The sequence below is a fragment of the Anabrus simplex genome, chromosome 9, assembly GCF_040414725.1.
Source record: "Anabrus simplex isolate iqAnaSimp1 chromosome 9, ASM4041472v1, whole genome shotgun sequence".
Taxonomy (NCBI): domain Eukaryota; kingdom Metazoa; phylum Arthropoda; class Insecta; order Orthoptera; family Tettigoniidae; genus Anabrus; species Anabrus simplex.
In genome coordinates, this window is record NC_090273.1 from 52,342,281 (window position 1) to 52,365,457 (window position 23,177).

At 35.6% G+C, this 23,177-nt stretch overlaps 1 protein-coding gene across 1 annotated transcript in view; it reads left to right on the forward strand.

Annotated features, from left to right (window-relative positions):
- LOC137502153 (oocyte zinc finger protein XlCOF19-like) overlaps positions 1–10,336 on the forward strand; it is a 31,505-nt gene extending 21,169 nt beyond the window's left edge. The window contains exons 3-5 of the mRNA XM_068229143.1: positions 359–417; positions 2,232–2,608; positions 10,287–10,336. Of these exons, the coding sequence (XP_068085244.1) occupies positions 359–417; positions 2,232–2,608; positions 10,287–10,336 (486 nt within the window). The remainder of the gene's footprint in view (positions 1–358; positions 418–2,231; positions 2,609–10,286) is intronic.
- Positions 10,337–23,177: the final 12,841 nt, after the last annotated feature.

Below are 23,177 nucleotides of genomic sequence, written 5' to 3' on the forward strand. Positions count from 1 at the left end.
ACATATTTACGCACTCATATAGTATAATGTATTTGAAGTTCAATTTTGTATGCCTGTTAACATATGACAATGAACACAGTGAAAATTGTCCTAAAGGACTGCATATCTCTATGTGGTTGGGAGGCGTGACCAGCCTTAAAGAAAATAATTGTTAGCAAGAGTATTGTCAGATACAAGATATTGTACGCGTAGCAACGTAATGTGCCTCCTAAAGACTTCTCTGGCTCATATATATTAATTAGAAAAAAATTATTCTGTTATTGATTCTAATAAATACATTATAGTGATTTTATTCATAAAGACCCTGTCTTGTTATAGAAGTTAAATAGTAGTTAATAATGCTGTTTCAATATTTCAGGATTTGAAAAATTCTGATGAATTTAAAAAGGAAATCCAAATTTCAACACCATTACAAGGGTAAGTTATTGGTTGTAATTGGTAGTGAAAAAAATGTGATTACTAGTCAGTCAGTCAGTCAGTCATGCTTCAAGTGGATTAGCTTATATATGGTTTTGCTTTTTGCTTCCTATGTCTGGATCCTTTTCTGTGAACACTCTTAGTTTGAGAATTCTTTTTTCAGTGTTTTGTGATAGGCCTGGCATGTGTAACTTACATTGGTTGAAGAGAGTAGTAGTAGTAGTAGTAGTAGTAGTAGTCGATCCATGCTGCTCCGCGGCATTTGTTATAAATAGGTCAGAAAACTCGTCTTGATATGCCTGTCATAGTAATATTGTTTTTCCTGCCCTTTTCAATAGTTTTATGAACATTTAATACCAGTACATAACTGATTCATTCATAATGTAGTTTATAACACTTCTTTCCATACAATATTCACTGGGGTATCTGGATCTCAAACGATCTTGCCTGAGATAGTGCAACATACAATTGGTCATGGCTGAATACTGGTTTGGGTAAGTAGACACCCTCTTTTCTAAGAGGTTATCTCTGTGCTTTATTATTGGTAATGGTCATACAGAAGGCTAATCAACTTGATAGGCCTACATTTCCATCTGTGTGTAGGTCGATGTTTTCTATTAGCAGCATGTAAGTTATTAGGAAAGTTCTGCAATCTTTGAGTATATTAAGAAGCTGGGGAAGGTCAGAGAAACAAAGAGAATTTAGCAAAGAATAATATTCTTCCATAATGATGGGAAGTGTATACTCTCTGGCTTGACAGGTAGTAATCAAACATGGCTGCATGCATTCACTTTACTGAGGATGAAAGTCACAAATATATTAAAATATTAATTAAAGTGTTAATTGCTTAGCAACCCACTAAGTACAGAATGTATTGCAGGTTAGGGTAAGCCTTTGCCTGCAATTACTGGAGTGATCATTTAATGATTTGATTTTATGATTACTCAAAGGTGGCTGAAATTAGAGACCTATCAATGTCTCATGATTCACCAGCAGGCAGCTCCAGAGGGAATAAAACAAAAATTAAGCAAATTGGTCCAGTAGAACGGACAGAAGGATTTGCCAAAGCTGCTTTTAGTATACTCTTTTAATATATAGATTATGGATATTTACGTTGATTGTTTACTTAAGTACATTTAATAATTGTCAAGCATATAAACACATGTTACACTTTTCCATAATAAAATTAAAGATGCCTTTGTACAGTATATCAAATGTTAATGAAAGAGGAACTGAAGTACTTTGCTTAAGGGAGATATGAGGTGTTGTACAAAGAAGGATTTTATTTTGCTATTTGCTTTATGTCACACTGACACAGATAGGTCATATGGCAACGATGGGATGGGATAAGAAAGGGCTAGGACTGGGAAGGAAGAGGCCAAGGCCTTAATTAAGGTACAGTCCCAGCATTTGCCTGGTGTGAAAGTGGGGAAACCACAGAAAACCATCTTCAGGGCTGCCAACAGTGGGGTTCGAATGCACTATCTCCCAGATGCAAGCTTACAGCTGCGCGGCCTTAACCGCATGGCCAACTCGCCCGTTGAAGGAATTATTACTGATAAGACGTATAAAACTACAAATAATAACAATGTTTGCAGATAAAAAATGTTTGGGAAACTTCAAACATTCAGTAACTTAGACCAGAATGATTGGTACACATTTCAAAGTCCAGACTGGAATATGTTATTGTAGGCTGATAACCCCATTATTTTCCCCCTTAGTACAACTCACAACATTTTCCACATACTGGATCTTGAAGTTGTTTCCTGAGTTTTGAACTGTCCTGTAAGTGGCTTTTTTTTTTTCTTTTCTAGAGAAGTTGGAACTATGGATTGGATGACTGGTGCAGATGGATTACCTGACAAGAAACCATTTCGAGCATGTCCTTACTGCAGTCAGAAGGTCACCTGTATTTCCCAGCTACAATCACATATAGCAGAATGCCACCCTGGACGAAAGCGGTACCCCTGCTCTCACTGTCCAAAAAATTTTCATTTTCCTACAAGTCTGAAAAACCATCTGAGAAAGCTCAGGAGTAGAAATCACCTAAGTTGTACATTTTGTAAAAAAAAGTACATTACAACTAAGAGCTTGAGGAAACACTTGCAGGCTCATCACCCTGGTCAAGAGTTATACCCATATTTGGTGTGCAAGAGACTTTATCAAAGACAATCAGATCTTGATGACCATAGTAAAACACACAGCAGGACCCCCTTGAGCACATGTACGGTATGCAGAAAGAACTTCCATAACAAGAGAATGTTCTTACATCACATAAATTATCATTTCGCTTGTAAGTAATTTAAAAGTTTCTCTTATGAATAAGGGTTTGGGGATTGTTATACTCTTAATCTCTATGACTTTTATCCTTTTGAGATAATCATAAGGGTAAGGATAACGTGAATGTCAATACAAGAAATGGCTTTTAGTACAACAAGAACTCGATTTTCCAAACTAATTGGTACTACATGTCATCTGGATTAGCAAAAATCGAGATAGTCAAATTCAAAATTTTTAAAAGACAGATGCACATAGAGTAATAAAAGAAACATACAGTACGACATATAAAACAATTATAAAGTCTCAAAGCTTACTTTACGTATTGACATAGTAAACTTATCTGGATAGTTGCGAATCTGGATAACTAAGGTATAGTTCATTGAGTTTCTATATATAAGCAAATATTTTTTAGTATTCCAGTATGTAGAAGATTTTCTTGTATACTGTGCATTCTGGTTAACACTTTCTTTGTAGTCCTGAATACCTGGTAATTTATCATTATTAGATCAATCTGGTTCACAGAAATCAAATGGCTGGTGTATAGATGTACTAATTTTAACAGTTATTATCTATTAATTAATATTATTCTATATCCTCTGCAGGCAGAACAGATACTGCTGGCAGCTCTTCTAAACCTAATCAGGAGTTGGACAATGGACACATTGAAATCGACGTGAGTATCACAATGTTTTAATGTGATCCTTGATGTTTTAACAGTGTATTTCTAATGATTTTACTCTATAGTATTTTTATATACAATATTATCTGTTCGTTGGTGAAATATTTACTGATTGTGGACTGTTAGCATCGTATTAAAATCTACAGTAAAATTTGTTAAAACAATTCCACCTTACTACACTAATACTTTGTAATGTGCTCCTTTTCTTGCATTCCTTAAATATTTCATCCATACCTGTATTTAAGAACTTCCAGTTAAAACATAATTTTGAATGAAATATGCTTATATCATGGCTCATGTAAGATGAATGTCTATTGGTGGAACTTTGTTGAGGAGTTTGTAGTTTCAAGAATCTGCTCATGCTGAAGCCTCAATTATCATATTGCAGAATGCTAGAGGCTCACAGTTTAATCTGCAGCAGGCTCGCCTTATTAAAAATTTGACACTCCTCAAAGCAAGAAAATAATGACAAATTATTGAAATAAAGTATTGTAAACTTCTGGCTCACAGCCAAGACGGGACCAGACTTGCCTGTACTGATATAATTTATGCCCTTCCTGATCAAATGCAGTTAGGTATCAAAATGTATTACTGTAGATGTGTGAACATTATATGTTACTAGCAAATGTACCCGTGCTTCGCTACGGTATTCTGCATTGTACACGGATATCGACGTAAAGACTGTGCGTGCAGCAAATGAGATTGTTTTAAAATTGCATGTCTCTTAGCCTTATCCGAGAAATAGCATGGGGAGGTCCACATACGTTGTTTCCAATGTAAAGTGAGCGTTGCGGAGTTGTGATGATAACGACAGGCTCACTTGCCTACTGCCATTCACAATCGAGTTGGGAAGTTTACATTATCATTGCAGGCCCCAATGCCTACTGCGCGGTCACAATCGATTTCGGGAGTTTTAGTTACAATGGCAGACCCATTTCCTACTTTCAGACAGGTTACAGTTGAGGAGTTTTTATTATAATACCAGGCAACTTCCCTACCACCAGTCAAAATTGAGTTGTCATTATAATGACAGTCCCTTTTTACTGCTGCTAGCCAGCTTACTGCCAGTCACACAGAGTTAGTGAGTTTCCATGAAAATAGCAGGCCACTATGCCTAATGCTAGTCAAATTTTAGATTGGAACATTTGTTTATAATGGCGGGCACCCTGGCCTAGAGCCACACACAATAGAGTAGGGGACTTTCGAACAAAACTGCATGATCCCTTGCCTTCTGCAAGACAAATCGAAAAGTGAATTATTCGTTAAAATGGTAGGCCCTCCTTACTAATGCCAGTTACACAGGAGTTGGAGAAGGACCCCATTCCTACTGCCAGCAGTCAAAGTCGGTGTAGGGAGTACTGATTACAATAGCAGACACACCCTTTCTCGATCGCTACAAATCGACATCAATGAATATATACAGATGGACATACGAAAGTATATAAATGTTTACAATATTGCAGACCTTCATTTACAGATTAACTGCTGCTAAACGGTACGTCATATCGACAAAGGATTGTACCGTCAGGCGCAGTATTTAGCGATCTAAATGGCTGGTCCTATGATATTTGTTCGCATCTAATCTATTCATGGGTCACATTGAATCAGAAACGTTGAATAGGTTGAAATTTGTGTAAGAATATCTTACATTGCATTACTTTTCGGATAATTATGTGACATAGCATTTGGCTCACATATGGGTACTGGGTGGGCCAATGTTCGTGTAGAGTTTGATCATACTATCTTTCCTGTAAGTGATTGAAATGATGCACATGAGAAGAAAAGGTTTAGAAATTAATTTCCATTAAGGCAGGTAGATTTCCATTAAGTTTGGTTGTGTGTGTTTTGAGGGAGTGCAAAATCACGGTTTCGGTTTCGTATAAACCCCCAATTAGTTCAGGGATTTAGAAACAATATTTGCCCTAAAACCTCCCCAAAGGACAGGTGGATTCTAAATATGAAGTTTGGTGGAAATATATCCAGTAGTTTTCAAGTTAGAGAAAGACAAACAGACCAACAAACAAACAAACAAACAAACAAACAAACAAACAAACAAACAAACTAACTAACTAACTAACAGACACCAAGGAAACCTACCCTCGGACAGATGGATGCTATATATAAAGTTTCGTTCAAATATCTTGTTAGTTTTCAAGTTGTAAGAAGTACGCTTTACACGCACCCGCTCTTGCGTTAAGTCCGCTGGGATTTGTACCGAAAAACGGTCCGTTAATGATATCTCCCTTACTAAATCCTGTTATCGAAATGATGTACATGAGAAAAAAAAGGTTTAGAAATTAATTTTCATTAAGGCAGGTTGATTTCCATTAAGTTCGGTTGTGTATACATTGAGGGAGTGCAAAATCACGGTTTCGGTTTCGTAAAAATCCCCACTCAGTTCAGGGATTTAGAAACGATATTTGCGCTAAAACCTACCCAAGGACAGGTGGATTCTAAATACGAAGTTTGGTGGAAATATATCCAGTAGTTTTCAAGTTATAGAAGGACAAACAGACAAACAGACACCAAAGCTAAAAATGATGCAGATGGTCATTATTACACCTGAAACAGATAACTGTATGGAAATTTCGCCAAAATAATCAATGTACAGACACACGGTCGTTACGATTTTATTTATATAGATGACGGATAAGCATGAGCACGTTGAAAACTGCAGACTTCCACTTCGAGATTCATATCTCCTAAACGGTTTATGATATTAAGAAACGGTTTGCGCCATCAGACGCCTCATTTATCGCTCTACATGTTTGTTTCTACACCATATCCTCGTATCTACCACATTAAGGGGGTAAATTGAGTTCAAATTTTGAATAGGGTGAAATTTGGGTACATTTTTAACATTTTACATTACGTTTTGATCTACTTATGTATAAGCTAGAATTATGAAATTTGGTACACATATGTCCCTTAATCGTGAAAATGTGCGCACCCAACGTGATGATCCTATCATTCTTACAAGTGTGTCAAACAACGAAATATACTTGTATAATCACCAAATTTACGAACAATCCAGAAATACGGCCAAATTTAACGTATAAGGGAGAGAGATACGACAAAATATCACAGGACCAAAGTTGTAGATCACTCTGAATTGAAGTGACGTTGTGCCGACCGTTTTGTGATACGAATTACCGCTTAGCCAAAAAATAACTCAAAAGGAATGTCTGCACAGTCATTAAAATTGCCTCCATATTTCGATATCTTTGGGGGTAAAAAGTGAAAAATTTGAACATCTTGGAATTTTCCCGTCGGTTAGGGACCAAAAGCTATAATTTCACCAAATTTCAATTGTCTACCTCGTCTGGCAGGTTGTGCCGCCATCTTGATTTGGGGGGATAGGGGATAAAAATGAGGAAATTCCCGAAAATTTTTAAGCCCACGAAACCTATAGGTTATCGTTTTGGATATACTATACGACTGTGTTCTTATGCTGAGCCCAAAATTTGAGCCCCCCAGCGTGCCCCCTTCAGGGAATTTTGAGAATTTCCGATTTTTCTAGGGATCCGGGGGTCATCAGTTTCCCTCGTACCAAGTTTCAAATTTCTGAGATTTCTGGAAGTGCCTCATTAATTCACGTCTTTTTTCATTTTTAAATATTTATATATACATCGCTCCAGCCCGACTTGCTTTTATATATATAGATGGCATATGTATTCATAACTTTGTACAAAATTACAAAACATCCTTTATGAATTCCATTCCTTTTCCTACCACCCTCTCTTCCTTTTACTTCTATCTTCCACCTGCTTCCAACATTAGTGTCCTCATCTCCTCTGTATTTTGGTTTGTGTTTTTATTTGAAATAATACTGTTCTCGAATGAAAAATCCTTCTGACCTCCAACATTTAGTCTTGCTTCTGTTATTATATAATGACATTATGTTAGCAAATCCGTTAACTTCCATCTGTTCCATCTGGTGACTAATTTGGTTCTAGAAACATGTACTCATGTTAAGCTTTATTTACCTTTATTTAAAAATGGAATCTATTTTACATGAAGTATGTCAATATTTTAAATTTAATTGCTAGAACCTTGTAATTTCATATAAGACTATTTTTCATCATGGTTTAGATGGGTATATTGATGCATCTTTTTAAAAATTGGTCGTCCAATACCCTATGGGCTTCCTTCCCTTATTATCATCATTATAATAATCAGTTCTAGTACTTTATTTCATCTTTTGGTGATTTTACAGAATAGATAAAACTGCAACTGCCCATATTCTGAAGTCATCTGATAGTGTTGGAGGTGAGACTAGTTCTAGTACTGGGCAGTTACCATGAAATTCCTCCATTTTAATTGTTCATTTAATGGCCTGGTTTTGGGAAGATAGTGAGGTGATTTCTCCTTGCCTCACCACCAGCAATATTCCATCTAATGGTGATCCTTTGTGTTTGCCATTTTGTTGTAAGATCCTCTGCCAGCCATCTTTAATTCCAACCATTCATACAAGTATGCTCATCCACCTGGTATCACTTACAGGGTATGTTGCTGACCTGTCCCTCGTAATGGAATTCCAGTGGCATTTACTCCATTACCCTCCTACAAAGGCTCCTCCAACTGAAACTGTCGACTTTTGTTGCAATTAGGTTTTTATTGGCTGCTTGGCAATCAGCAGTCAGTTGCTGGGTGTATGGTCTGCATTCCATACTGAGTTAAACATGGCTAGATATTTTAATATCCTATCATATAGAAGAGAAAGTGCTATCACTTCTCTGCGTGCCCATACACTTACCATTGTCTTGCCAAAACTAAACTTTGGCATGGCAGTTGCTAGCCGATTTTTTTTTTTCTTGCTAGTTGTTTTACGTCGCACTGACACAGATAGGTCTTACGGCAACGATGGGACAGGAAAGGGCTAGGAGTGGGAAGGAAGCGGCCGTGACCTTAATTAAGGTACAGCCCCAGCATTTCCCTGGTGTGAAAATGGGTAACCACGGAAAACCATTTTCAGGGCTGCCGACAATGGGGTTTGAACCTACTACCTCCCGAAAACTGGATACTGGCCACACTTAAGCGACTGCAGCTATCGAGCTCAGTATTATTATTATTATTATTATTATTATTATTATTATTATTATTATTATTATTATTATTATTATTATTATTGTTATTAAAAAATACATCACAATTCGGAAATATCCCAGTGGCAATGATCACTTACAGTGGTGGGATAATAAAGTAAAGTGAAAAGATAATTATCCAAGAACAACAACAACAAGAGTACAGCAAGCAATTCCATGGAAAGAAAATAGTACAAAAAAATACTTCTAGTTTAACATTCTAAATCCAGCATCATCATATACAAATGCTGTATCTTGTATAAGTTTCTTTTTAACATTAGTGAATCTGTGAATGTTCATGTTACATTCCATTGATTGAAAATAATGCTTCATACCTCCACACAGAATAAAACAAATGGAATCTGAAGGTAATTGTTCTATTGTTTATGCACTTTGAACAGCTGAACCTATTACAATTGGCATCTCACCATTAAGAACCCCAGATTTTTCAACAATAATTGTGATGAATAAATTTTTATGCTCTTCCCAAGGGCTAGATTTGGCCAGATACTGCTTATGTTTACAAAACTAGGTATGGCATTTTGGTGGCATAATGATTGAGTATTCCATGTAGTATACTCTTTCATTTTTAGTCAGCACGGCATTTGAATGAGTTTCTATATTCTGTTAGTACATTCTTATTGCTGTGATGGAAAGATTCCTTGTTGTTCTGTAATGGGCTGTATGTCGGGTTACAAGGTCAATAATGCGGTAAGACATTTCTTTATACCACCCAAAAAAGAGCAAAATGTTTGGAAGTGGACAGACACTATTCACCAGAAGGGTGGAAATCTCACTGCAAAGTTCTGTGTGTGGTGTTCATTTTCATGACAAGTACATTATTAAAGCTGATAAATTTCTGAAAAACAGCAGACATGGAACTTTTGCAACTGAGATGGCTGTCATGGGCCATAAGGATAAGGTGCAGGATAAAATTTAATGACTAGCTTGTGAGGGTGAGTAGCTTGTCCATGCTTGTTGCCGAGGTAATAGTATTTTCACTGTATTTTCTCTTTAGAGTTTAATTTAACATCTTGGAATCATCTTCCTAGCAGTCAGTAATTCTGAGAATACATCATCAGTTCCTACTGCCATGTTCCTACTTATTTCCATCAGTGATCTGTCATGATCTAATGTCATAATTTATTTACCAAGCCATCCATTAACAGCTTCTTTCACTTCTATTACATTTTTGTCTATTTCTTCTCCTTGAAACAGTTGCTCAGTGTGTTTCTATCAACAGTTCTATTAGATATATATATACAGCATATGTATTTCTGCCATCTTCCCTCTAATACAAACATTAATATTCTTTTTCAGTTTTGAAGAGTTATCTATAATTATTTATTTAATTTATTAATTGTATTGACTATCATATACTCTAAAAGTAGTTAAAAAATAGTTGCTGCTGTACTTTTAAGTGAATATAATTTACTTTAATGTTATTAGTGTTAATCTTGACAAATTCTTTATTTATTTGCAGGATAATACACAGGGTATTAAAATTAAAGAAGAAAGCCTGCATTTAACTCATTTGGATAAGTAAGTCTTAAAATTATTTTCATTTTAGTTTACTTTCCACTATACTTTCCATGTCAGTGGAATGACATAGCTTTGGTGTGATATATTTATTTATCCTTCCTCATTAAGGTTGCCAGGTTTTTAAAAGGAAAATACTGGGTCATCTTTGACCTCTTCCCCCCCCCCCCGATGACCCTCCCAGCCTCTTGTAGTGCAACTAAACCTACTACCTGACAACAAAATCCCTGATAGACACTTTTAAAACAGGAAATTATGAATAGTTGTTCTCATGTTTGGTTTTGCAGGAATTGATATTGGCACATATATAGTTTTCCACTTTGCTATAGACTTTTAGTCTGTTTGCTTTACTCGAGGTGAATCACCTCTTCCCTATGTCTTCACAAATGCTATAGTCGACAGGTAGACTGACTAAAAATTACAGGAATTCCAGTCCATTCTCATTTTTGGTAGTTTAATATCATTGCATTAATGCATTTTCGTTCGAACCTGTTTCATCTGCATGTTCACTCACAAGAACATAAGAAAACTCCTCAAGTAAATGAGATCAAGGCCATGTATGATAACCAGGGCTAGGATTTATGTCATAAAAATGCACACCAAACCACACAAAAATTGACCATTACAGAAGATGACTTGTTTCAAAATCCCCTTGTTTGAAATAGGATTAACATATTGTGCAGTTTATGAATATCCTCATGTATCAAGAAGTTACAAAATTAAAATATTACTTTGCAGGTCAGTTTTTGTGCAGTTGAATGTATATACATTTGAGCAAACATTTTTCATAATATGGACGTAACTATGGACTAAATTTTTTACGAAAGTGGCACAAAATAATGTGGGGAATGTCTGTATTGTATCAAATTTTCATACATAAAAAAAGAGCACAGGTAGAGATTTGTTGAGTAAACATGAAAGGCACAGAATAAGAATTTAAATGACAGCCACCAAACAAATTATTAACTTTTTTGTATGTAGGTTCATAACAGGTTGATTGACAAGGCCAAGGCTAGCTAGAAAGAAGCAGAACTTGTTTTCCACATTTATCCAACTTTAAAATGCTGATTTTGGTAAAATATATTTTAAATTAATTTCTGACAGAAATAACTTTATGGTTTCAAGGTATGGAACATATTTAAAATAAAATATTAAATGGTATAAATGTATGTGAGTTGTCCTTAAATATGTGAAAATATGTACTTACCCAGGCATATGGACATATATGGGAAATAAAATGTGTCCAATCTCTCCAAATATCCTAATTCGTAAACATATGTCAAAATTTTAACTGTAGCCAATGAAAAAACAAAATAAAATCTAGCCCTTCTATCATCATCATCATTGTTTACTATAGCTACACCTTGCTGCTGACACCAACTTTTTCAATCCATTGCCAGCATCTTTATCTCCTCATATTAGCAGTAGTTCATTTGCATCATGAGGTTCTTCATGCATGAATGATATCTTGAGTGCCCTCTTCTGTTTCTTCCAAGAGCTTTCCTTTCATGGTGTTGCAAATGAAAATCTTGTGTCTCATTAACTGACCAACCATTTTTACCTTCCTTTTCTTTATTTCTATAATGAGACTTCTCATTACATTTACTTCTCTCACAACCACATTGTTACTTTTCTTTCAGTCCAACTTGTTTGGTTTAATTATTTCATAAACCACATCACAGCTGCTTCTGGCAAGTCCATTCCTGGTCTTCCCAAGGTCTATGTTTTGCTTCCCTGGTTTAGTGAACTCCACACATGAGATTAAACAAACTTCTTTTTATTGATTAACAGATTCTTTTTATTTTGAAATGCATTCTTAGTCATAGCTATCATTTTTTAAACTTCCATCATGCTTCAGTTATTATTAATGATAATATTTCCAAGGAGACAGAACTGTAAAATTTTGCATTTCTTTTTTTTTTTTTTTTTGCTGCTTCCTATCTATGATTTTCTTTGCTTACCATCATTGACTTATTCCTTTCACTGTAATTTTTTGCTTTAACCCTCTTAGTACCAGAGTCGCTTTGATCATCACAAAACGAATAAAACTTGCCAGTGTCATTCTGAGAGGCGCTTCATTTCTTTGTTCTTTGAAAGGCTTCTGGATCAAAACTGGCCCCTAATCTTGACACGGCCATTAAAGAGAGTTCAAGCTACCATATTCTGACATCATTCTTCTGTTTTCTGTCTATCGATAATCTCGAGCAATATTTAATATTCCTTGACTTGTTTACGAGCAACTTGTAAGAGCATGGTGCCCAAGTGTAAGAAGAGTCATGCAGGAGAGGAGGAAATTAAAGAATTAATGAGTCCAAGAACTGTTATAGAACCTGTGCACAATTGCCCTGGTCAACATTTCTTTCTTCCCAATCACTATTAGCATCAACATCATCACTCTCACTTGCTTGGTTATGTACAGTCAATGTCCACACAGGTAATTCTTTGTCTGAGGCAAAATTGGCACTTCATTCGCCACCAAGTTCTGAATTACAGTCCATGAAGTTTGAGAGGTCACCACTTGACTTGCCAGTCATTAGCTATAAGGCTGTTTATTTTCACTGTCATCATTAATTGTGTTTACTTTTGTGATTGCCATTGTTAGTGTATTTTTTCAATATTCTAATTTTATAATTGTGGATTTTTGACACAACAAACAAAATGTATTTCTTGGTTCTTGTACTATGCATGTGTACCCTCCAGTATTTGTTTTTACTACCTTTGTAGGAGTGTAGTAGTAGGAATAATCAAATTTTCCAACTTTTATTTTCCTCAGCAAATTATTTTAATTAATGAATAACATGAGGAATAAATTTCATAATGATCTGAAAATTATTCTGAATTTAGATGACTATGTTTTGCACACCTTGATTATGTTTTGCTTTCATATATTTAAAAATAGATGAGGTACATTATTTTTTCTCAAAGCCTACATTTTCCATTAAAATGGTCTGGCAGTTTTAGACCGCACCTTTACATTTTTGCCTGGCACTATATTCAAATCAAATCAAAGTACTTCATTTGCAAGTGAGGTCTCTACCTCAGTGGCAAATGATACACAAAAATACATTATTCTCAACAACTACATTTTAAGTTAAAACAAAAAGACATTTTTCCTAAAATACAGTATTATACAATTTAAATTAACATTTTTTTTTCTGTTAAACACAGCTCATCCTTATTAAATTTATATTATTTACAAAATTATACTCATAAGATCTTCTGTACTTACACAGATAATCAACTCATAGGCTATACAGTATGTGGAATCCCTTCAAATATACTATAAGTTACAATATTGCTATAAGATTTAATTGTACATTCCTTTTTTTTTAACCCATTTTGGTACCTAACATGCATAACTAAAAGGGTTAATTTGCCTAAAATGTTTTCCATAATTTGTAGCATCATGTTTATGTCCTTTTCTGTTTCTGCTACCAGAGCATCTGCAAATCATACACTGTGTATTTGTTTTCCATGTACCTTTATTTACAACCTCAGGCTGCCCTAAATATGTTTCTTCCACACTTAGTTCACAAAACTCCTTAATAACATCTTATTTCAAGTTTTGAGACACCTACATTGAACCCCATCTTAACAGTTACAGTTTTACACACTACGGCAGATCTCAATGGAAAACAAAATGTCGGACACTTTTCTAAATTGTTGTACACATACGTTTGATGAGAAAAAATGTCTTCTAGCCCCAAATAAAAATGTGATATATAAAATGTCTAGTTGTACTTTGCACAGGTAATAAATTATTGAACAATTCACAGCCATAGGGTTATCTAAGGAAGCTAATTAGACATCATTCTGTTGACATGAAAATACTCATCACATACCCAAATGATCTATATGGATTTTCAGTATTTTTTTAGTCATTCCAGGTGGGACTAATATTTCCCTAGGCATTTGGTACTTGGTGAGAAATGTAATATACACAAATATCCTCATTATACTGATCTGGTAAAAATGCACGAAACATAACCAGTGATGGGAAAAGTACAAACTAAAAGTAATTGGGCTGAATTACATTTCCCTGATGAATATTTTACTCAGTTACAAATTACTTTTTCACAAATAATCAGTAAATTTACAATTACTTCACAGAACACAACTCTTTACAAAATCACTGACTTTTGTTACATGGGAATGGAACAATACCAAAGTTCGCAAGAAAAAATACATTGCTCATTTATGTTTGACACTATGTGAGACTAAACAAATTTTAAAAATGCGATTGCCATCAAGCCAAATTTGCATGTTGCATTCATATTTTCTTTATATTTAGAATAATTAATTCAAAATATTCAAATAAGGTCATGGAAATTCCTTAACCCCTTCGACATCACCTCTTCATTCTGCCTCCATTTTTTACCACATAGTACACTGTTAGCTAAATCTTAATCAGTAATCTCAACAAGCTGCGAGTAAGTGAACGAGTGTGTGTGCCTTTCCTTGGCAGTACATCCTTAGCATGATGACTTGTAAGTTCTAGGGCTCCGAAATTGCCTAGATCTCTTAGCAATGTATATCAATCACTAGAATGTACCAATAACTAAAATGTAATTGTTACAATTTTAGTTCAAGAGTAAATTATGATTAATATTATATTTTGTGAAAAGTAATCATTGCAAGTAAAAATTATGAAAAAAGTAATTCAATTACTTTCCAGCTCTGAACATAACATAAACTGACAGTATATTTTGCACAGATTTTATCATGTGTAGTTTTTTATATAGTTAATATTAACCTTTTGCAGTCCAATTTTCTGTCACATGTTCCAACAGTCTGGTCCAAATTAATTTGGCACATTTTTACCTTGTCAGATTAATCTCAGAACTTTTATTAGTAATTATAATTATATTATTATGATTATTATTACCGTATATTCTATTGGATAGGAATTAGTTTCCACAATAATTTTTGTCATCAGTGGAGGAGTATAAAACAACATAAAAAACTGAAAAGGTGTGATGCAGCTAAGCAGAACCTGTGGTCCTCTAGTTTTCTGACCTGATGAATAAGTTAGTCTAGGAGGCTCACTATGTTACATTCTGGTAAACACTATTGTCGTTTGCATTTCCATTTGTATGAGTGGAAGTATGTTCAGCATCACTGTTACTCAAATTATCAACACTGACCTGAGAAGCATTATCATTGCCGTGTGCTATATCTCCTCCTCCACCCCAGCACATTACCTTTGTGTGTCTTCTTGCTTTTGTAATAGTCACTGGAACTTCCTCTTCTGAATCTTCAAAAACAGCACATGATGGTCTGGGATCATTCTGTGGTTTATTGCCCACGTGTTCAATCGCTGAAACTTGCAATGCTGGAGTTAACTATACCTTCATCTTCACTTGACAGTTCTCTAAACTCTTTGTCTAATTCAAATAAATAATCATTGTCACTGATGACTTAATAAACGTGCATACGTTTTCCTTCTTCATTCATATTTGCAGATTTTATATCGCAAATTCTATGAGACAATTTGCATTCTCAGATAAACATGCCTAGTAAAACACATGTGCAGCACTACTCAATGTAAACATAGCTGACAGGCTGCCGGTAACCATGGTGATATACGGCTACATAGATCTCATATTTTATCCATGGAGATAACAGAATGGCTTCTTTTGTGCACAAGAATTTGCTCTAGAAATTCCAGGGATATCGATCGACCTCAATTAGGTCAATGAACTTCAGTAAGTAACTTCTCAAATAGCAGGAGACATAATGTCGAGGTGACCTCGACATTGGTGACCTCGACATTGGACCAGTTACAATAAACCATGATGTCGAGGTTGTTGGACTGGAAAAGGCTAAAGGGGAAGTTTTGACATGGTTTGTTTGTATCTCTTGGTTCTCAGAGTATACTAATCAGTTAATATCATTATAGCCTTGTGAACAACTTGGCTTCCTGAGTTTTGAGAAATTCTCTTTACACATTGGAGATGGCCATATTTGAATGTGCTACCTTCCAGAAATCACAGTATTTTTAATTGCTTTTGCCATTTCTTCAATGCTAGGGAAAGCAAAGATTGTAATAACTTTTGGAATATTTAGAAAGATCTCACTTTCCTCTACACAGAAATAAGTTTTGATTCTCATAACAGTACAGAAATTTTTAAATATAAATTCACATGTGTAATAAGTTCTGGAAACAAAACAATCTGACGCAGCTATGGGAAGAAGAGCTCTGACTTATGGTCATAACTAGTACATTTTGTGCTTAGAGAAGCATCCAACAGTATTCTGGTGAAGTCACAGCACGTTGAAACGGCAGCTACTATTTCATATCCAGTGAAAATTCTCCCTACCAGGAGAGTTGGCTATGCAGTTAGGAGCGCACAGCTGTGAACTCGCATCCAGGAGGTAGTGGGTTCGAATCCCACTGTCGGCAGCCCTGAAGATGGTTTTCCGTGATTTGCCATTTTCACACCAGACAAATGCTGGGGCTGTACCTTAATTAAAGCCATGGACGCTTCTTTCCCATTCCTAGGCCTTTCCTGTCCCATTGTCACCATAGGACCTTTCTGTGTCAGTGCGACATAAAACAAATAGCGAAAACATGCCCAATCTCCATCAGCAGCAATTAAATAGCTCGTACTATTTTCTATGAGTGGTGTCTCCAATTTGTTAATTAATTTTTTCCTTGATTTCATAACAAATGAATAGACAGAGAGACAGACAGCCAAAAATTAAATTAAACCTACTTTCAACTTTTGTAATGTAACCGAAAATTATTTTGACTATTATTATTTTAATTATATAGCTGGTGTTAGTTATAATTTGGTCCTCAGTAGAATGCCACTGTCCACTACATAACTCTTCTTAATAATAATAATAATAGAAATAATAATGGTAATAATGATAATCAGTTGACTACTCTGCAGTGAAACTCATATTCCAAATATTACGACTGTAGTATGCATACAGATGTTGAAAACTACGCTCCAGTTTGTAAATTTTGCATTCTTTAACCTTTCACCAATTATATGAAGTTTATCAATTCTAATGAGAATTGAAATAGAATATAAATTTATGTTTTCAATTTCAATTCATTTCTTTTTGTTTTCAGAAGTGAAACAATTCTGCCTTCTGTCATAGCCGATGGATCTCAGCTATCTCGGAAGAAATTGCAACGTAAATGTCCCTATTGCGATGAAGAATATAACTGCCCAGATCGAATGGAGACTCATATAGCATGTTATCACCCTGGAAAGAAAAGGCTTCCTTGCTTTCATTGCACCAAGGTCTTCCGACGTCAAATAGATCTCCAGGAACATTCTAGGATTCACAAAGGAGAGCATCGTCTGAAATGCCCTGTATGTAACAGATCCTTTAGTGCTGCTGGGGCATTGAGAAGACATGTCCAGTATTTCCATCCTTCACAGCAATTATTTTCTTGTTCCTCATGTCACCGAGTCTTTTCTCAAAAACGCTACCTTGAGGAACATGAAAAACTTCACCAGAAAGACGCAAAAAGTACCTGCCCAGTTTGTAATCAGGAATTTACTAAACGAGATGCACTTACTCGCCACATGGCTACACATGCCGTTAAAACTCCTCACTGTTGTCCTTATTGCAGAAAGGGCTTTATGTTCAAGCATTATTTAATGCAGCATATACGCATACACTCATATGATAGCCGTTTTACCTGTCAAATATGTAAGGGTACATTTGCAAACATGGCAACTCTGAAGAGACACAAGCAGACTCATACAGGAATTAAATCTCATAAATGTTGTATATGTAACAAGAGCTTCAGACAACGATGTCATCTAGTGGCACATATATTAATTGTACACTGCAAGGACATTGCTCATTCGTGTAGTCGATGTGGAGATAAATTCCAGGTGCCCAATTACTTGAAAAGACATGCGTCATGTTATATAAAAGGTCCACTGAAATGTTATGAATGCAGTAAACTTTTCTCGCATCCAAGAGCCCTTGCACTTCACATTCAAACTCACTCCAAAGGTAATGCTTATAATATGCTAATTCTCTTAGCTTTCTCCATAGCTCATATTTAAAATCTGAACTTTTTATTGTTGCATTACTTTTCTTCACTTTCTGTGACTTTTGAATCCGTCCACACCTAAATGATCCCTTTAGAGTTTTACAACTTCTTGTTCTGTGATATGTAGGAAGTTGCTGAGTCAGGCAGTGGATCATTGACGTCCATTTCATCCTCTCCTTCCACCACTCTATTTTTTTTTTTTTTTTTTTTTTCACTGCAACTTGTCTTCTTGCAACATTCTCCTTAATCTGGTTCTCCCATCCTTTCTTTACCTTTGTCTTGGCCTCTTTCCCTCTCAAGTCTGCTCCAGACTTACTCATGGAATTCTGCCTGCTTTCATTCTTTTGACATGCTCAAACCACCTTCTTCCAATCTTCTGGAATTTTCTTCTCCTTTAGTACTGCCATAAAGATCCATTGTAACTATATTACTCCGAATGGTCTGAGGTATGTATCATTTTCTTGTTACTTCATCTGTTCATAATGCCTTCTTTTTTCTCATTATTTTAGTGCCATCTCACATCAACGTATGTGATCTCTTCAGATTTTCTTTCCTCTTAATTTTTATTCTCTTCTATTGCCATTTTCATACTAATCATTTGCATTTGGAAGTCTAAAGAAATATATTTTCCATGTGGTCCTAATGTCATGTCAATTAAAAAGGATATATCTATTTTTGTCATTTACCACTGTACGTTCTCCATTTATTTTCCTTCTGTTTTTAACTATGCTATATATTAGCTTCTTCTAAACTCTTGGTGAAGCTTCTCCAACTTTAACACTTTTCTTCATTTACAGTACAATCCTTTGGCTCCATTTCTCTATTATCTCTACTTTCCTCCTCCTTGATCGTCATCTAGTTCTTCTGTGGCATCTTCTTTCCTTTCACCCTTTCCCTTTCTTCCTGCTTCTCCAGGTACTGCAATTATATTCCTTTGTTATATGTGGTTTTGTTTTTCTACCGTGTCATAATCATTTCCTTTATTCACCTTCACAACATTCTTCTGAGGCAAATTAAATGTAGTATGCATGATTTAGACTGAATTATTTTCTGTTAATATTATTACTATAAAATTCAACCAAAAATCTGTCTGCATAATATATATTGACTGGCAAAAAAAAAAAAAAAAAAAAAAAATGCAGGTCTAGTGAGAGAGGCCTGAATTACAAAATAATATTTGAAAGCTTGTGAAAAATTATCATGAATATCTCTGTTATTATTCCTCTTATTATGAAAATATGCATAACATAAAAGAACATAAATAATATTTTGGACAGCTTTTACCTTCATCAGTTTTTCGATACAGCTAATATTAACAGAAACATTCCGTGTTTTGGTTCCCTTAATATCGCTACTCCAGTGAACACTATTGAAGTAATATTTTGCCTTGTGCACACCCCCAGCTAATATTTGATTTTAAATATCAACTTTTGAGAAATGCTGTTGAGCTGTTTTTCTTGGGTGTCAATACAAACAGTTAGACAAATGAAAATTAGAATGAACCTACTTTTGACTTGTATAGACATAGTCCAAGATAAATACAATGTATGAGGAAAAATCTGAAGTGTATAGACAAAAGTACATGTCATACTGCTGTCAATGTTTTGGCCAGATGGTCAGCCATAGATTTTAATCATGTTTGGTTAATTCCTCCAGCACAAGGGTTGAGTGTTTATCTTAATATGGTACTCATGTTTGCATACAACATATCACACTACAAATTGCCACAAAAAATATGCAATATTCAATACCTACCACCACATAGGGTCAACATCAGTAAGGGCGTTTGGCCATAAAACTGAGCTTAATCCACATTAGTGCTGATCCCATATAAGACCAGGAATAAGAAGAAGAAATAGAAGATATTGGATAGCTTGTGCATGTCTAAAGCAACAAACTACATTGCAAATCAGGTATTTCATCTGAAATGTACATATTTGTGTGATGTTCTTTTTATCAGTAGGGATAATTGGTGTTTTCATTCATAAGTAATCCATTATAACAGTCTGATTAGAAGCCATACTTTTCAGTGTTGACTTATTAAGAGAGTGACTGTGAAATACCATCCTGTTTGCTGAAATTAAAATAAACAATACTAAATATAGAGTGACCTATTTTGTCCAATGTGCAGGAAAAGTAAAGAAATTCATGTTAAATGGTTGTAAATTTTAAATATACTAATGTGTACTTTACTGTAGGTTAATAGCAGTGGTTGCTCATGACAAAATTTTCAGGGGGTTCAAAATAACATTTTTGTTCATGTCTCAAATGTACCAAAGTACAACTCAAATCAGTACACACAAAGAAACATACCTAAATTAATTCACTAAACGCTCCTTGTTACAGCTCTTTCCCTACTCAAAATGGTAGAACCTCTATAACTGAGGCTGCATTTTATCCAAGACTAATCTGTGAGTCTACAACAAAACTAAAATTACTACTAACACTACATTTTCACTCTGCACATTAAATCAGCAGGCCGCCTAGACGGTGACACCTTCTTTCAGGCTAGGAGAAATGTTTAGGTGATTTGAGGTGTGGTGAGGGTGGGAGGGGACTGGCCATGGCCTATAGAAGGAACTGTTTGGCATTCTCCTTGGTGAGGAGAATGGAAAACCATTCTCAGGATAGCTGCCAGTGGGACCAGCCCATCGTCTCCTGAATACAGTACCGAAAGGCCACGTTAAAGCTGTGGCCACTTTTAGCCGAATCTACTCTGCTCAGTAAAACTATTGTTCACAGCAGTTTTGCTACAGTATTGTATAAAAAGAATGTGTAGCACATTTATTGGTACTCGAATTAATCTCACTTGCAACAGTTCCCCACCTGCGATGTAAAGCAAACTTTTTCCTGTGATTACAAACACCTGATCAAAATTACTAGCAAAATCTGCCAGCAATGTAATGCAATAGTAATTTCCAGGAGACTGTGGCCAACAGTAATGGGAAGTGGTGGACCCTAGTGGTCAGCTGTAATACTACCCTTGTCTTTATCTCCATCTGTAGGCAGAAAGGAACATAACTTACCATGCTCCTTGCTTACGGGCATATCTGTACATAAACCATGACACATTCTGCATGAGCATGCATACAATCTTCAGGCTCATAGCACAAGATCCAATGTGCTCCCTGCACTGTCGTTCAAAATTAATAGCCAACAGTGTAACAAAACTTCATCATAAGTCAAATGCCTTCAATCGATTGATGAAATCAGGTTGAAGATTGAAACAAAGGAAGCAGTTTTAAATATCCATGAGAGTGTGAATATGCATTAGAACTGAGTATTCACGTACTAACATGCTCCCACCATATTCACGTACTAACATGCTCCCACCACCACTGGTTAATAGGACTATTTATGTGGGGACCTATCCCACTTCAAAGTCACGGATGCACAATGATCATACAACGTGCCAAATGAAATCCAGTTCACATGCACATTATTAGCTGCTAAATGGAAATTCTTGTCTGCAGGAGAATGATGGGAAGTTTACCTTTGGGTGTGAATAAAGCATCTGATTCTGAGTGGGAAAGTGATATTAGAAGTTAAGAGTTACATTTCATAAAGTGGTCATCAGAGTTCATAAAATGGACAAAGCTTACTTTTAACTTCCACTATGAGCAGCGAATGAAGATTGAGTGACAGCGCTAGCCATAAAAGAAAACTTGATTTAGATTACACTTGCCATACATTGAAATGCTGAAACGAGGACACCTCTCTCAACAATGAACGAGCCATTATCAAAGGTGTTAACACTAGAACTGCGGTTGGGTCATTTCTGACCCAGCTATTAGTTCTTTATTCCCTATACTCTGAAAAAAAAACCAACCTATTTGTAGTAAGTGTACACAGCCAATGAATATACCAGTACCTGCGCTGGATATTTTTTTGAAATTTAATACTCATAATGTATTTTGATATAGAATATTAACCATGCAAATAAGGAATATGTGAACAATAGGGTTGTTCCACTTCGCTGACCACAATGAGTCCAGTTCTAAGCCCCTGTTCTATGGCACCGCGAATGTGCAGTATAGCAAGAAAGGCAAGAAAAACCATTCATCTGACATCAGTACACATGATGTACATTACGCTGCATATAGTTTATTTGTAGGAATGACACCACACGACGCACACGTTGAGATTACATAATATTCCTTGGCTGTACACATGCTACAAATATTTATTTTCCTTTTGACAGAAGATAGGAAAGAAAGAAATAACAGCTGAGTCACAAATGATCCAGCCGCGGTTCGAGTGTTAAACCTAACAGTAACCACTCTATATAATTAACACATTGGAGACACCGCCCGTAGAAATTACGGGCATGTTATTTCATGACTGCTGACAGAGCTCATAGATCTACAGGCATATGATTTCACTGTAGCTAAAAATAGCCACCATTTCAGTGAGCTATGACTTCACCAAAATACTGTTGGATGGTTCTATAAGCATAAAATATACTAGTTATGAGTGTAAGTCGAGAGCTCTTCTCTTAAGGCATTGATAATACAGCCTTGTTCCTACATAACCTGGGGCTGTGTCATCATTCACTCTCAACTGCAAAATGAACGGGACAGTACATGCATCCGGACAGAAAGACTGTGTGTTTGAGAGGCAGGCTTGCTTGCGTTATTCTTGTGAATATTTAACATGTCTAATTCTAATATTAAAAATTTAGACGAATCCATACTGGATGTTCTTATGGAAAACTCAGGTTCTGAAACTGGGGACGAGGATAACAATTACATACCAAGTGGACATGAAGATTCTGACCCTTCAGGCAAGTAAATTTAAGTAATGAGGTAATTTCAAATTGGTGTGGAGTGGTTTCTGTGGAAACCTAGTCTGCATTCCACTGTTTACAGAAGGCATTTTAAGGACTGGGAAATGAAGCTAAACTCTACAAGAAAATTGAACTCATGTAGAACCGACCACATTTACAACCAGCGAAGAGAAGGACCCCCCCACCTGTAATTATCAGTGAACCATTATATAAAACCACGACACAGAGTGTTCTAATTTGAAAGCAAATTTCTTGATTGATTAGATTCAAGCTTTTTGTAAAGAGAAGTGTAAATTCAGAGAGAATACTATAAAGGTCTGCATATTACTTTGCAACAGGTCATCCACAGGCTACAGGTTCCTAAGATCT